The 16,581-nt window shown below is 33.1% G+C and overlaps 1 protein-coding gene across 1 annotated transcript; it reads left to right on the top strand.

Moving 5' to 3' along the window:
- Positions 1 to 2,363: 2,363 nt before the first annotated feature.
- LOC100246744 (aspartic proteinase NANA, chloroplast) lies at positions 2,364 to 5,346 on the top strand. The gene is made up of 2 exons (XM_059735419.1): positions 2,364 to 3,017; positions 4,331 to 5,346. Exons 1-2 carry the CDS (start codon positions 2,364 to 2,366, stop codon positions 5,144 to 5,146), a joined length of 1,470 nt encoding a protein of 489 aa, XP_059591402.1. The 3' UTR covers positions 5,147 to 5,346.
- Positions 5,347 to 16,581: the final 11,235 nt, after the last annotated feature.

Genomic DNA, 16,581 nt, shown 5'->3' with positions numbered 1-16,581 from the left:
CTCAAAGCTTCAATGTTAATTTCCCATATGCTTCCACTATATATAAATTATTTCCCATATAATTTCTATTGTACTAATATACTTACTACCTATTACAAACAATAGACATGAATTGATGTACAGAATTACTATTTTAAAATCTTTTCTATCGCTAGTTTTAAGAATTAATTTATGAATATTTTTTTGTTATAACCCCTTGGAAGGGGTCAATCATCATCTTGTTTTTTTATATGATCTTTCCCCCTTTTGTAGGGTCTATTATTGGAATCACTTGAGGATCCCAACATGCATTACCGTGTCGTGGGAAGAAAAATGATTATTTTTCAGTTTCTATATCAAAAGAATATAGTCCTTATTACCAAACTCTCATGATTAGTTTGAAATTTGGGGCATGGTCAAGCTATTGACATTAACAGCCATGTTCTTGTCCAGCTTGGATTGAAAATCACATGTAAAGGTCCAATTGGAGTGGGTAAAGCTAGGAATATTACCTGTAATTGCAACCTATTTCATAATATGAAGCATAGATATATCAATAAAGATTTCTTGATTGATTAAATATCTCATTCAAGAATTATTTTTCATCTAATTCATAGGAATCAATAAAAAAAAAGGCAAATCCCTTATGATACATTAGATTCGACTCGACTATGAATAGAATCAATCAATCTACCATTTTTAAAATTCTTTCTCCTAATTCAAAATCATGGTATAATGTGCATATCTGTTTTGATCATAAAATAGATAAAATAAATTAAAAAATAGATTTTTGTTTAAGAATGAAAGCTTATTAAAAATGTTCATATTCAATTCATTTTTTGGAACCATATCATATTCCAGATATTCCAGATATGATAAAATAGGATGAAATGAGACGGTGTATATATATGAATGAGGTTGAGAGGGTGGTATCATTTGACCAAAGTGCAATTGGCTTTTGTCTAGAAAAGATGGTCATTTATTTATCATTCTTGAGTGTATGCCAAACAAAAGGGTTACTTATATTGTTTTAGATTGCATTACTCTTTTTATATTTTTGGCTTTGAAATTAATAATTCGACCCACTTGCTCATGTGAGAAAATGTTCGGTGGTTAAAGTATTTTATTTATACTCACCTCCACTCCCACCCCCACCTTTTTTGGATTTTTTGAAGTTAAAATTTCAACTTTACCTTCTAATAAAAGCTAAAAATAGATTTTATATATAAAAAGAGAATGAAATTTGAAAAAAGACTAATATAAAATTAAAAAAATATTACTTCTTATGAATTAAATCATTTTTTTGAAATATATAAAAAACCTATTTCATATTTATATTTAATAACACATTGATGATACTAATCAAAAATTTGATTTTATAAACTAAGAAACCCAAGACCAAAAATCACTCTCACAAAATCCTACAAATAAATAAATAAAATGATACAAGAGGCTTAACCTCGTGCCCACTTTTGTCACACAATAGCAAACCCTTAGCCGTATCTCAAATTATTTTTTGTAACTATTTTAAAAAATATTGACAAAGAAAGCTATCATTTCCAATTTTCTGGAGTTATCATCTGTACAGCAATGACTGATGAACCAAGAGGATAAGGGAATAGAAAAAGCAGTAGATATGAAGCAACAGTTTTCTTTGACAACCATTCCTTTTCAGCCAGCTTGGCATGCAGAGCAAGTCAAAACTCAGACTTGTCCACATGGAGTCACAATGGCCGACTTCTCCTTCGTCCCCACCTGCCCTCCCTTGACTTTTTCCTCTCACCCATTTTTTTTATATTTTCAGGCTTTTCCCTTCATCACCACCCCATTCTCCACATTCATATTACCCATCATCCTTGCCATTTAATGATTGATAACCCAATTTCCAGTCTATTAGCCTGCCCATGACAAGGAAATTAGACACGTAAATATAATGAATTGGGTTGAATTCCAGAGCTCAATGATGATGTGGGGGCAGAGGGAGGGATAAAGAAAAGCTAGGAAGACAAAACATCTTAGGAGACAAATCAACCATAAAAATTTAAAAAAACAGCTATGATAAACAACAATAAACTAATGAGAAAGAGCAGAGAAGATATCATCACCAAAACCCCCACATACCACCCCCCCCCCCCCCCCTCCACTATATCTATATGGTATGGAATTAAAGCAACTCCCCTTTTAACCTTTCACAGTATCTTTGTTGCTTTGTTGAGAAAGGACCCCCCCATCTTCATGACCTCCTTTTGCCTTTTGACGCCAATCAATTGAATATGCCTTCTACTGCAAAACCACCTCATACTCTCTGATTCTCTCTCTCTCTCCCTTGTTCTTCTCCCTCTTCCTCTTTCTACTTCTCTTTCCTTTATACAGTACCACAACTAATGTATAGGATGAATTGGAGGTCTATTTCATTCCAACTCTTCGTCCTTCTACTTCCCATTATTCATGGGTTGGCTTCAGTTTATGCAGCGGTACTCTCTCAGGAGTACAATTCAGACACAATGAGGCTTGAATTAATACACAGGCACTCCCCTCAGGTCATGGGGAGGCCCAAAACTCAACTGCAGCGCCTTAAAGAGCTTGTTCACAGCGACAGTGTTCGCCAGCTTATGATTTTACATAAACTACGGGGCGGACAAATCCCGAGGAGAAAGGCTAAGGAAGTGTTGAGCAGCAGCAGCGGTAGAGGCAGCGATGATGCTATTGAAGTGCCTATGCACCCTGCTGCAGACTACGGTATCGGTCAGTACTCTGTGGCATTTAAAGTAGGAACCCCATCCCAGAAATTCATGCTGGTTGCTGATACTGGGAGTGACTTGACTTGGATGAGTTGCAAATACCATTGTAGGAGTCGCAATTGTTCCAACCGAAAAGCCAGGAGAATCCGTCATAAGAGGGTGTTTCATGCCAATCTCTCTTCTTCCTTCAAGACAATTCCATGCTTGACAGATATGTGTAAGATTGAGCTCATGGATCTCTTCTCTCTCACTAACTGCCCCACCCCCCTCACCCCCTGTGGCTATGATTACAGGTACCTTCTCTTCACCATCAATCTCCTTCTACTTCTTTCTTAAAACTTTTAGTCAACTCCAACACAGTCAGCGTCTGCCCTGTTTTTGCTTCCTTCTCCACAGGTCCACAAATTAATTTGGCCAGCCAATTTTCTATAGATGATGCTATAGAATCATATTTTGAGGACCTGAGTTCAATCCTAAATTATAATTCATTATTACTAATCATATAACTCATTTGGCAATCCTAGAATCTATCAATACAGAGTGGCAGACCAAGATACACGAGTTTGTTGAAAAGTGGAGAATTATCCATGTAGCTACAGATACACCCAAACTATACCTCTTCTTCATTATAGAAAGTTAATGGGGATGAGCTAGCTAATCTTTTCGTGATTCTAATCATCATGTATTAATGCTCCCCTGGTTATGGCTAGATTTGAATAAAACATGAAATGACTGGAGGATATCTCGGGTGGGACCATGGGGTCACCATCTTAACTCTAGTGTGTGATCAAATTAATAGTCAGTCTCTGTAAAGTAGGTTAGTTCATAACTGAAAAAGTCATTTGGTTTTTGTATTGAGACATCTTGTTTGATTGTTATCCATGGAAGGGTAGGAAAATGTCATAGAAATGTGAAACCCCCATCTTGAATGAGGCCACACATGACTTATCCTTCCATTCAAACAAAATGACAGTAGCTATGGTGGCTATAAAGGGGACCAACCAAGTCTTAGAGAAGAACACTGTAGACTGGTGACAGGAGTTGATAGGAGATATAAATCTCAAATGGGGTTCTGATCACAATCAATGGTAGCTTCAGGCAAACAAACCTTCTGGTGAAATGATCAAAGCCCTCACCTACATTGAACACAGGAGTTAAATGGCAGTTATTGCAAGTAGGTAAGGCTCACATGACCCACATTTTCATACCTACAATGGGAACTGGTGCCTCTGTGTTAGGTCAACTCCTTAGGGGTCTATCAGGGGGCTGGAAATCCATTACTTAAATGTCCCTGATTACATTAGTGGAGAAATCTATTTATTCTCCTAAACACATGTATATCAATTTGACAGATTGAATATTATCTAGCTAATATTTTTTCTTTCATATGCTACAATGAGGGAGGGAGAGAATCAAACCATAAAATAAGAAGCATGGCTAGAGCATAATATAGTGTGTTTCTCAAGGTTTTTAGTCTTGAATATGCTGGAATAATACTTTTTGGTGCTTGATACTATGAACAATGCCTTCAATTCTTTAAACCCTGATTAGATTAGGAATCTTAGTACATTATCTTTAATTTTATTTGCTAATTCATGGTGTTTAGGTACTCAGATGGGTCAACGGCATTAGGCTTCTTTGCCAATGAGACAGTAACAGTAGAGTTAAAAGAGGGTAGGAAGATGAAACTACATAATGTACTGATAGGGTGCAGTGAATCTTTCCAAGGCCAAAGCTTCCAAGCAGCTGATGGTGTCATGGGGTTAGGCTACAGCAAGTACTCCTTTGCAATAAAGGCTGCTGAAAAGTTTGGTGGCAAGTTCTCGTACTGCCTGGTTGATCACTTAAGCCACAAGAATGTTTCAAATTATCTCACCTTTGGCAGCAGTAGAAGCAAAGAAGCATTGTTAAACAACATGACATATACTGAACTCGTTTTAGGAATGGTTAATTCATTCTATGCTGTAAATATGATGGGCATCTCCATTGGTGGTGCCATGTTAAAAATCCCATCTGAAGTATGGGATGTAAAGGGGGCTGGTGGAACCATACTTGACTCAGGTTCCAGCCTAACATTCCTGACAGAGCCAGCATACCAGCCTGTCATGGCTGCATTGAGGGTGTCCTTGCTCAAGTTTAGAAAAGTGGAAATGGACATCGGACCATTAGAGTATTGCTTCAATTCCACAGGATTTGAGGAGTCCTTGGTGCCAAGATTAGTGTTCCATTTTGCAGATGGAGCTGAGTTTGAGCCACCAGTGAAGAGCTATGTCATCAGTGCGGCTGATGGAGTAAGGTGTCTGGGGTTCGTATCTGTAGCTTGGCCTGGGACCTCTGTGGTTGGCAACATTATGCAACAAAACCATTTGTGGGAGTTTGACTTAGGCCTAAAGAAGCTGGGTTTTGCTCCCTCCAGCTGCACCTGAATTTATTTTTATCTTTTTTAAAAGTTTGGAGAAAGTAATCACCCACCGTCATTGTTAATTCTTGTAACTTTCCTTCTTTTCCTTTTCTCATATATGTTTAATATCTTGTGTATCCCGCTATTTGTTCCAATTTTCTTGTAATATTATAACAATCTCTAGCTCTATTGAATCAGCTCACTGCTTCCTGGTTGGTTTTAAGAGATCTTGTGGGTGAACATGTTTGTTTACACTTAACGAAAACTTTACATGCTAAATTAAATTGTTTCATCTTGAACTTTCCAATCATGTAAATATTGTTTGTCTTCGGCTCAAAAGGTTCTCACAGTTTTAAAACACGTCTATATGGTTAAAAAGAGTCCATATATATACAGTGAATATCACATAAAGAATCTGGTTTGAGCTTTGTTTGCCATTGATCCGGTTTCTCATTCATAAAAGTAAGGTTGCCATCGGAGCACAATGTGTAAAAATGCACCTATAAATCTTGATTAAGTGTGGACACCAGCATAAGAGGACAAGATAAGTTGAGTTGTTGATTCTGCAATAAGCATGATGTATTAGTAGGTCCAAATCCAGATTAGGATCTCCAGTGGATCCAACTGACTTTGCATTAGTTAGTACTGTCATCAATTATATTTTGTACTCTTTATGCAAATTGATGCCACCACTGGCCCATCCTGTGAAATGTCCCTAATCATATTTCTTGGTGAGATTTGATCAGGAAATTAGGCATTGGATCTGCCGATATCTGTGAGAAACAGAGATAATGATGCTTTTAGGGTTGATTATGATGGAAAAAATTCTAAGATGGGATAAAAGTCCATATACATAGATATATATATATAAAATCAATCCAATCAAATTATTAGCATCAAATCTAGGTGAAGACAACACTCCATGAATTCTGGCCGCTAATAATGCTAGATCTTGGCAGTTTCTTGCAGAGACTAATTTCACACTCCATTCCAACAACTTTGTAATAATTGAAAAATGATGATGTGGGTGATGTATTGGATGAAGCTCTATATCATTAAATCATTGATAACATGGAATAGAATTGAATCAAAGGTGATGTATGAATTGAAAAGAGGTGGAGGTGGGCATCCAATCATGTGCTGTACGTAAATCATGCCACTTTCTTCTCTGCCAAACAGCTCTTACCTCCCTTTTTTAATTTTTCATTTTTATTATGATATTATATCAACCAATCATCTCAACTGAAAGTCATGAATCCCATGTGCATTTTGGTCAGCTGAACCCATGCGAAAGTAACCAAGCAAGCTTACATGTGGTAATAATATGCAGATTGAGTTCAGTGGATGACAATGAGGACATGTCTGTAAAGTTGAAACCAAGAATGGAATGGGAATTCTACTCCATTCCTTATTGTCTGAAATGAAAATAACATCCAAATATTCGTTGTTATAAAAATTAAGTCACTCTGTTGACATGAGTTTGATTCTTCTTTGGTATTATAATCAGGGATACAAAACCACGTATTCATACTCCACAGCTAATGTGAAAACCAAACAGTTGTCAGCTTCACCCACCCCCAAATCCTCTCCCATTGCTTATCTCAAAACTGATCTTATTATTGAAAATGTTTTTAATATTTTTAATATTTGAAAATTTTTATTATTTAAATATTAGAAATATTCTCTAAAATTACTCCCAAATGCCCTCTTAGCCTTTTGATCCAATCCAATTTTGGCATGACAATTTAATAATTGATTGGCGAAATATATACCAAATTGACCTTTTTTAACCAAATCAAACTCAGTTCGACAGTGATTGGTTTGGGTTGATCTAGTCTAAGCTTTATGTATATATCCAATCGGAAGTATTAAAAAAAGAAAAAACAATTATTAAAAAAATGATTTTCTTATATTTGATTTTCCTATAAAAAATATAAAAGAAAATTAAATATAATTAAAATTAATTATTTTTATAGCAAAAGAGTTAAAAGAGTTTATAATAGTATATAAAAATAGTTTATTAATTTTAAATTTATTTTTTTTATTTTCCTTCACTTTTCTTTCCATCTACTTTTTCTCTCTATTTTTTTTCTATTTTTTTCCTCAAAATTTTAAAAACCTAACATAACCTTAAAGTTGAATCACTTAACAAATATAATAATAATAATAATAATAAAATATTTTTATTAGAGGATTGAATTGATCTCTTAGAAAAAAACTCCTATACCAAATCAATTCCAAAATTAATTTACTTGGTTTTCATTCTACATTTAATTTGAATTTGGATTAATTTCACTTGAATACTCTAAGATTTGGTGCAAATATACCAATTGATTTTAAATTTCATCAATTAGCATTTTCATAAATATATTATGGTTCTAAAATTTATTTTTAAAGAGATTTTAGGTGGGTGTATTTATCAATTATCTAAAAAAATAAATTTTGTTTTCTAAAAAATAAACTTTATATATGAAATACATCTTAGAGTGACCATTGGACAAAATTTGAAATCCATGACTTATTATATTTATACTAAATCTTAGAAAATTTCAATGAAATTAATCCTTTAAATTTTTTATTTAAAATTTGTAAATATAAAATAAAAATTTATAATTTTCTATTTAATATAAGTAATAACACCCATATACTATGGTCAAACGTTAATTAAACCATTTTATTAAGGAACAAATTTATTTTTATTTTATTTTTAGTTTTTTTTTTAAATTTTACATTTGGACATAATATAATGGTGACGTTGCTTAAGGAACAAATTAAAGAAGTAAATTGAGGAACGGGTGAAAGTGTAAAAATGATTTTTATAATTTATCTTTCTGGGTTTGTATTCAGGAACTGCTTCTTAAAATAGGTTTTTTGAAAGCAATTATTTATTTATTTATTTTTTATTAACATTTCAAATGTTTTGAAGTGTTTTGAGAACTTTGGTAGGTGTAGTAGGTAAGCGTATGCATGATGTTTTTATGTGAAATTTTGGTGTCTTTATGAGACTATATTTCCTGTTTGAATTTCGAAAGCATTTTATTCCTCGACGCAACAAGTCCTCAATTTATGCGTTTTGAAAATTTGGAACCTCTGCCCTCCGACCAAGTCACTTTCAAAGTTTACTCTTTCAATAGTATGCTCCACTACGCTTTGTTTGGTTGCTAGGAATGGGTTTTCTGGCCTTCAAGACTTGGCATATATATATATAGGAGACTACCCTCCAATTTTATTCAGTCAGCCCATCATGCTTGTTTTGTTGTGTTGTATATATGCTTCATGTCCTCTGGAAAAGTTCGATCGGTAGATGATGTTGTTACTGTCTTCCTCTTAAGAACATTCTATATAAGGAGGGTGAAAGATGAACCTTCTAATCAGATTACATTTTCACTACCATCTCCTACGGAGAAGGCAAGAGTAACAGCCTAGACACTCATATGATACGCTGCTATTTCAGGGTGGCGAATGTTGAGGAAGAGAAGAGACTAAGCGTTGAGCATCATCACTCTCCTCTTAGAGCTATCGAGCTAAGGAGAAGGGAAACGCACTCAAGTATTGAGACGCTCGGTGAACGGTAAATACTGTACCTCCTATCTCTGTAGAGAAGAGAAACGATGTCATCATCAACCACAAAATGAAAGTCAAAGATGGAGATTTCTAAAAGCACTCCTTTTCCCATATTTTTCTATATATTCTTAAAACTGCTAGAAGATGTGAGGGGATCATGAGCATTGGGCTGTGAGGCAGAACAATCATGGGCTAGTTAACTTCATGGGCTAATTGAAGAAGACTTAAAGTTGTATATAAAAATGACTCCACATATTTAATGTGTTGACTGTACATATATTTATACATAACGGAAGTCTTGATAAGGCATTACAACCATACAAGAATTATGTTTCAAATTTATTTTCATGTGATTGCTCCAAAGATTTATATTCATTGCATGATTGTATTATCCCGTCAGATGCATAAGGATGGATGATGAAGATGATGGTGCCACTCTTGAAGAGGAGCCTTAGTATTGAAACAAGCTTATGATTGTTTAGAGGAAGAAGTCATGCCCATTGGTCATTTATATGATGTGAAAAACCTGGATCTCTCTGTTTTTCAAGTCTAGCTAGATTATATTAGGAACATACATAACTATCCTAAGGTTTTCTAAATCCTATACACAATGGAAAATTTTCATTTTTAAACTTTATACGAATTTAGAATATGCTAATGAAAAACATACCTGAGATTCAGATGTTCTCAAATAGATTCCATACGATGAAGATTAAGAATAAAGTCACAAGAAGTCTCATAACTCCAACATCTTCCGCTTGATGACTTGAACCTTAATCTTAACACTTCTGATAGGAATGGAAAGAATGGTGGATGCTATGACTCTATTTCTCTAGAGATGGAAGACGACTCTATAAAAAAAAGTTATGGAAACCCTAACCCCTAAAAGGGTATTTATAGGGTATCTCACTAGGCTTAAGTGACTTGAGCTCACTAAGGGCTTAGGTCACTTAATCTAGCCTAAAACATGTCATAATTGATTAATTAACCTAATAAGACTTAATAATAAATCAATTAGCCCAATTCAGAAACCTTATTCACTTACTTTTATGTAACTTTGTGTAATTACCAAAATGCTCATATGCACAAAAGTGAACCTAGATCCAATTTGACCGTCATAACTTGTACCAACAAGGTTATGAGTGTAAAGCAGGAACCATTTGACCTATAGGAGTAGTGACTCCCTTAGAATCCAATTTTGAAGTTGATTTAACATCTTACTATACAGAATCAACTGCACTCTAATACCCTATGTAAATAACTAGAGATGGAAGACAACTCTATAAAAAAATGCTATAGAAACCTTAACCCTTAAAAGGGTATTTGTAACATCCCAAAATTTAATCTAAGAGCAAAATAGTAATTTATAAAGTAATTAAATAATTAATTAAATTCATTAAAGGTGAAAGAGTCATTTTATAATTAAAAATCTTAGGCATAAATTAGATTTTCCTCGTCTTCTTCATTAAAAAAATCCTATAAACCAGAATTAGAGAATTGGAAATCATAGGGCTTAAGAGTTAGAGATTTAGAATTTGAAGTTTATATTTTTTTTTTCAAGGTAAGATTCTAAGCCTAAATTAATATATTATATTTTAGTTAGTTCTGAACACGCTAGATTTCTTCGGAAAATAAAAAGAACACGTGTGCACTAGAGGAAGACTTTTACAAAATATATATATATATCTTGGGTGTTGAGCATGTGAGAAAGAATTAGTAGGATGAGGAAAATAATAATAATAAAATAATATTAAGAATAAGGGAGATATGTACGGAAGAAGTGTGTTTGGTGGTTAATATATATATATATATATATATATATATATATATATATATATATATATATATTAATTATTAGTAATAATGGAGAATTGTTGGGATACAGATTATGTTTGGTAAAAAAAAAAAAATGAAAATGAGAGAATAGAAGTTTTAAATAAAAGAAAGTAAAGTTTTTAGTATTATAATTATGCTAATGATGGGTGTAAGTTAATAAATAATATAGAATTTAATTAGTGAAATAAATTTTAGTTTAATTAAATTATGTTGTGCCCCAAGAAATAAATTGAAAATAAAATTTAAGTTTTATATAAATTAGAAATTTATTAATTTTTCTAAAATAAGAATAGATGAAATTATATTTCATAATTAAAAACATTAATTTGAATGTCTAAAATATTAGGATTTTCAAACCTATAATTTAGATAAATAGCAATGGTTATTTCTCTTATACTTTGTTAGGTGAAGAGTAGATTTTTTGGAATTATTTTTCTCCAAAGTTTTTGAGGACTTCTTTTGAGGTAAGGGAAATTAATACAGATTTTGCAAAATAAATAATTATATATATGTTGTTTGAAATGTCTAATTGTTAATTTTGCTTTTAAGCATGGATCAAATATATTTTTGTATGGAAAATGTGTTATAACATTTATTTGGTTTATATCGAAATACTTGGGGATTTTCTACTTTTGTAAGTTGGAATAAATAAAATAAAGAATTTGACTCTGATTTGTTTAACCCTTGTCAACGAGATATAATAGTTGACCTTTACATTTTTGTGATGGGAAATGTAATTGATTTGAACCTCGACTTCTAGGGGTTTGGTTAGAGGTTACTAGTACTAGTAGTGTTTGGTTTCATCCACCTTAAAATGAACATTTAAGGCTAGCCACCTATTTGTAAAATCCCACTTAATTGGACACTATTTGTTATTTGATAACTAGAGTAAAAACAATTGAAATGTATTTGATTTGAAATGGATATGAAATGATTTTGATATATAGGAAAATGTTTGGTTAAACACCTTAGGATGTATTAGCATATTTGTACTCAGATGTTCTTATGAAAATGACTTCACACTAAATCTCCTATTTGTAAGCATGATTGAAACTATTTAATCCATGAAACTGTATTAATATTCCTTATTGCGCTTTGAGCTCATTCCCCTTTGTTGATAATTTTCAAGTACCTTCAGTTCGGGTGAGGAATGACGGTTAGGAGGGGAAAATTGGCTTGTTGGGACTTTTGTCAAAACTCTGTTTATTTTGAGCATTGTTAGAAGTTAAAATTTATTTTCCATTGGAATTATTTGAGTTTGGAGTTATTTGGACAATAACACTTGGTTTGATGTTTTAGTTTCAAAAATTGTTATTTGGAGATTTTAGATTTTTTTTTCTACTACTTTGAACAGGAATTTGGTAATTGGTAAATTTTCAATTACAATATGATCGTTTGTGTTGTTTCCACCCTAAGCCTCTTGAGGTGTGAATGATTGTCATGCCCTTGGAGTGGGTTTTGGGGTGTGACAGTATTTATAGGGTTTCTCACTAGGCTTAAGTGACTTGAGCTCACTAAGGGCTTAGGTCACTTAATATAACCTAAAACGAGTCCTCATTGATTAATTAACCTAATAAGACTAGATAATAAATCAATTAGCCCAATTCAGAGACCTTATTTACTTACCCTTATGTAACTTTGTAATGACAAAAATACCCATATGTACAAAAGTGAACCTAAATCCAATCTGACCCTCATAACTTGTGCGAACAAGGTATATGAGTTTAAAGTAGGAACCATTAGACCCATAGGAGTACTAGCTCCCTTAGAATCCAATTTTAAAGTTGATTTAACATCTTACTATAGAGAATCAACTACACTACAATACTCTATGTAAATAACAATGAGACACTATGTGTTCGAGTTTATAACTTGTTATCCATTGCGTTTAGTCTCCCCATGAATTGATGTTCGTAATCTAACAAAGTGAAAATGATCAACTTGTCAACATTACTATTATTCTTGAGTTACAAATCCTCTTATTATGTGTTCAACAGACATATCTTAACTCTCAAAGAGCATAATGTCAAATTTCACTTAAGAGACTACTACAACCATAGTTTTTATAAACACATCTCCTTAAGATCACCCAAGAGGACACATTGTCTCAATCCTATAAGATATCATTATGCCTTTATTTAGAATTTCTATTGCTATCGTCTTCCATCAATAGTGATCCAATCCATAGGGAATATATGATTAGCTTATGATCTCACCCATAGGTTAGAGTCACTGTTAACTTTAGCATAAACTTAATATTCTCTTAAGGTTAAAAGATAATATAATGAAGCAGCTTAGTGAAATCATAACTACTTGATAACATTAAGTCACGATCACTCACCGTAGGTCCAGTTCAATGTGTAATTATACATATTAGTGCACTTACATGAGAAACCCATCTCGATAGTCAAGACCAATCATCCCTCCAATTAGAAGGTGGGACACGACAACCTCTAATGGGTTGCCTAAACCCATGAATCGATTGTGAATAAGTCATTTATTTGTAAGGAACATGTGAATTGGATATTCCGTGCAACTCCTAATGCACCTAAGTCACGTACAATGTAAAAGATGCAAGTCAAGTACTTATAAGATATAATGTATGGAAATAGGATTGACAAAAATGAATTGGAATTAAATAATAAAATCTAAGAGTTTGTTACATTATGTCGTACTTTTAAGGGCTCTATCATAACATCATAGTCATTGTCTCGACTCGAGCCTTTAAGCAATGACATCCCCATTAGCAAATCCATTATAACAAAATGAGAGGGAAAAAATTCAATGGACACAATGTTAGTTTTACAAAATGGGAAAATAGAAATAAGGTTCTTTTGAATAGAAGGTACACATTGTCTAAAAAAAAGGATTGAGTAGGTGCAATAAGTATGGTAGAGTCAATATGAGATATGGTAAGAGTAGAGACATTACTGATAATCATGTCATCACTACTATCATAGTACAAATAGAGAGTAAGGTTCTTTAGATCACTAGTCATATGATGCAAAGTAATGAAGTTTACTAACTAGTTTGCAATAGATGTTCCTATAGCAATAGTATAGTTAGCAATAGGTTCAGGTGACTTTGGTAAATGAATTTTGAAGCACCTCTTTGTGGTATGGCTTGACTTATCATAGACTTGGCATACAATTAGAGAAGATTTTGGGTTGGATGAATGCCCATTGTAGATCTGGTGAGGCCATGTGCATTATTGCCACCTTGTTTGCCATTTTTGTTGTTTTGATTACTATTATAAGGACGATTTTAAGTGAATTTGTTAGAGAAATTAGTAGCAATGGGTATTGCATTTTGGAAATCTAAATGTTTTAGGAACATTTACTACTTTACAAGTTTATCAAGAAGCTCCTCAAATGTTATTAAATTTTCACGTGCTCGAATGGTAGCCACGATCACCTTGTAGTCAATCCTAAGCTCATTGAGGGCATAAATGATGACATCATCACAAAAAATTAGAGAATTAATTAATGCAAGATCATCGATAATGCACTTAATGGCTTGGAAATATTCAAAAATAGACTAGTTGTCCATGGTAAGAAGGAATAACTTGTTTTTCAAATACATGATACTTTGTCTTGAATGATTAACATATAATCTTGTGAGTTTCTATGCCTCACATAATGTCAAGGTTGATGTAACTAGCAACTTAATCGTCTGAGAGAGAGAAAGAGAGAAGAAGATTTCATGAAATAGTGAGTGATCTTGACAAATCCATGAAGTATAGGAAAGGTTTAGCGCTACTTGTCCATTTTGGTTAATGGTTAAAGAAGGGGCAAGTGAAAGTTTCATCAATGAACACCAGTATATCATATCCATAATAAAGAGATAAATAGAGCATGCCATGAAGGAAAGTTTGAGGGTGTTAGTTTGAATGGTAATTGTGTAGCCATGTTGAAAGAGATAAGATTTACTCCTTGGACGGCTTGAGTGGTTTGGATGACTTGAATGGTTGTGGGAATGCCAACAACAATGCTTTGGACATTGTCAATAGTAACTTTGCCATTGATGGGTTAAGGTAAAAAAAAAAAAAAAAAAAGGTTTTGATACTACTCATCAAAGTTTCAATGCTCTGATACTTGGAAAAGACTTAAAATAACATATAAAAATGATTGTATATTTAATGTGTACACAAATTATGTTTCATATATCTTTCTTGTGACTTCTCTAAGGTTTTATGTTGACAACATGATTTCTACATTATCCTATGTTTGTGCCATGATTGTTGGTAAGATGATTTTCTCTATTATTTATGGGGTAAGAGCTTTGTTGGGTTTTAGTGACCAAGGAGGGAAAATAGAGATATTTAAAAAGGGTGTCTGTTATGATCTATTAGCCCAAGAGTTCTCCTAATCAGGTTTTGATGATAACAAACCATGGTTAAGTTACTAATTGGTTTGAATTATAAAGAATTTCAGGTATTAATTTGGAAATTCATCAAATGACCTAAAGGATGAAAAATCAAGACTTTTGGAAGACCTTTAATCATAGAAAACAAATGTAAGATGAATGCATGGGTGCACTTAGGATTTACATATCATTTCATGCATTTTTTAAAAACTCGGTTTATTCTTTAAAGTTACATTTCCATTAAAACCTGAGTTTTATCAAATGGACCTTAGGCAAATCACTTCAACATCGGCATATTAATTTACCTAAAGACCTTGCCTAAGTGTTAAAAGAGAAAATAATAGAAAAAGATAGGTTTTCAGACAAAAAATGGTGAACCGGTTGAGGCACTGGCCAATCGGCTCAATCAACTAGGGGTACCGGTAGACCGGTTCCCTTTTTTTCGGTTGATGTCCCGTCAAGGAGTGCAAAAAGCACTCTCTCTCTCTCTTTCAGTAGCCTTTCCTTTTCATTCGAGGTATTTGTCTTCCTAGTCGACTTCCGATCAAGGTCTGGTCAAGATCCGATTGAAGGTAACGGTCACCTGCCAAGCATTAAATGCTCCAACGGCTAGTGAACCGGTCGACTCCTAGCTTGACCCATTGAGGCTGCTTTTTGGTTTTCTTGGCTCCCGAGATTAGAAACCTATAAATAGAGAGCTTCATTTCATTTATGAGTAAGATAACACCTACATTATTTGTCTACCCACTTGTTCTTGCCTTAAAAGCTCTCATTCCTTTCTTAGTGCATTAAATCTTCATTTGCATATCCTTTAGTGCACCTTTGTGATACATCCTAGCCTTAAGTTATATTTGAGTTATTCTTAAGCTAGGTTGATAGATTCATTCTTGTTAATTGAGTGTTAAAGCCTTAAAATGAGTTGAAACTTGAAGAGATTGTGTAAGAGCCCATTAGAGTTAGAATCCAAGTGTAAAGGTGATTAGAAGCTTGGTTGAAGCTTCAAGTTAGTGGAATCCTCACTCGGTTAGGAGTTTGAGGAGAGTGGATGTAAGCAAGGAAGTGTCGAACCACTATAAAATCTTAGTTTGATTTCTCTAACTCTATCTCTTTATATTTGCTTCTCTTGTGCTTAAATTTGTTGTGTTTAAAAAGAATTTTTTTAAATCCCAATCCACCCCCCTCTTAGGTGTTTTCTCTTTTAAAGATTAACCTTTATTTTCTCATGATCTTTGTTTCATAGAAAAGTAATATAAAAACAATTCAATTTGATTATAAAGTAGGTTTCTTCCTTATCATATGTTATAGATTATAAATACATATGATGGTCTTTTTACCTTCTATCATGGATTGTGATGAATGGATGTTAATGGTCATTGGTGTGAAGAAGGAAATGGTTCTACGTTGGATTCTTTGGATACTCAGAAAAACATCACATCTTATCAAGTGGGAGAAAATTGGTAAGTATTTTGAGCCTCAATTTATCTTCGACCCCACGTTCTACACTCTATCTTCTATAATTGATTGCTTAACTTTTAATTTGTAGAAAAATAATTTGCTAAAATTTGTGTATTAATTGGCAAAATGGGTCAGCAATTAAAAGAGAGATATGAGACCTAATTTTCACAAGACATAATAAATTATTGTAAAAGTAATTATAGTTAAACTTATTTACAAATAACACTTGACATGCAGGTG

This window comes from Vitis vinifera, chromosome 19, assembly GCF_030704535.1.
Source record: "Vitis vinifera cultivar Pinot Noir 40024 chromosome 19, ASM3070453v1".
In the NCBI taxonomy this organism is placed as follows: Eukaryota; Viridiplantae; Streptophyta; class Magnoliopsida; order Vitales; family Vitaceae; genus Vitis; species Vitis vinifera.
This window is presented reverse-complemented; position numbering and strand designations above follow the sequence as displayed.

Bases quoted from the DNA above. Each gene is read 5' to 3' on its own strand.
- LOC100246744 (XM_059735419.1), top strand. From the start codon at position 2,364: ATGTATAGGATGAATTGGAGGTCTATTTCATTCCAACTCTTCGTCCTT. The intron at 3,018-4,330 runs CTTCTCTTCACC...GTGTTTAGGTAC, and splicing joins GTGGCTATGATTACAGGTAC to TCAGATGGGTCAACGGCATT.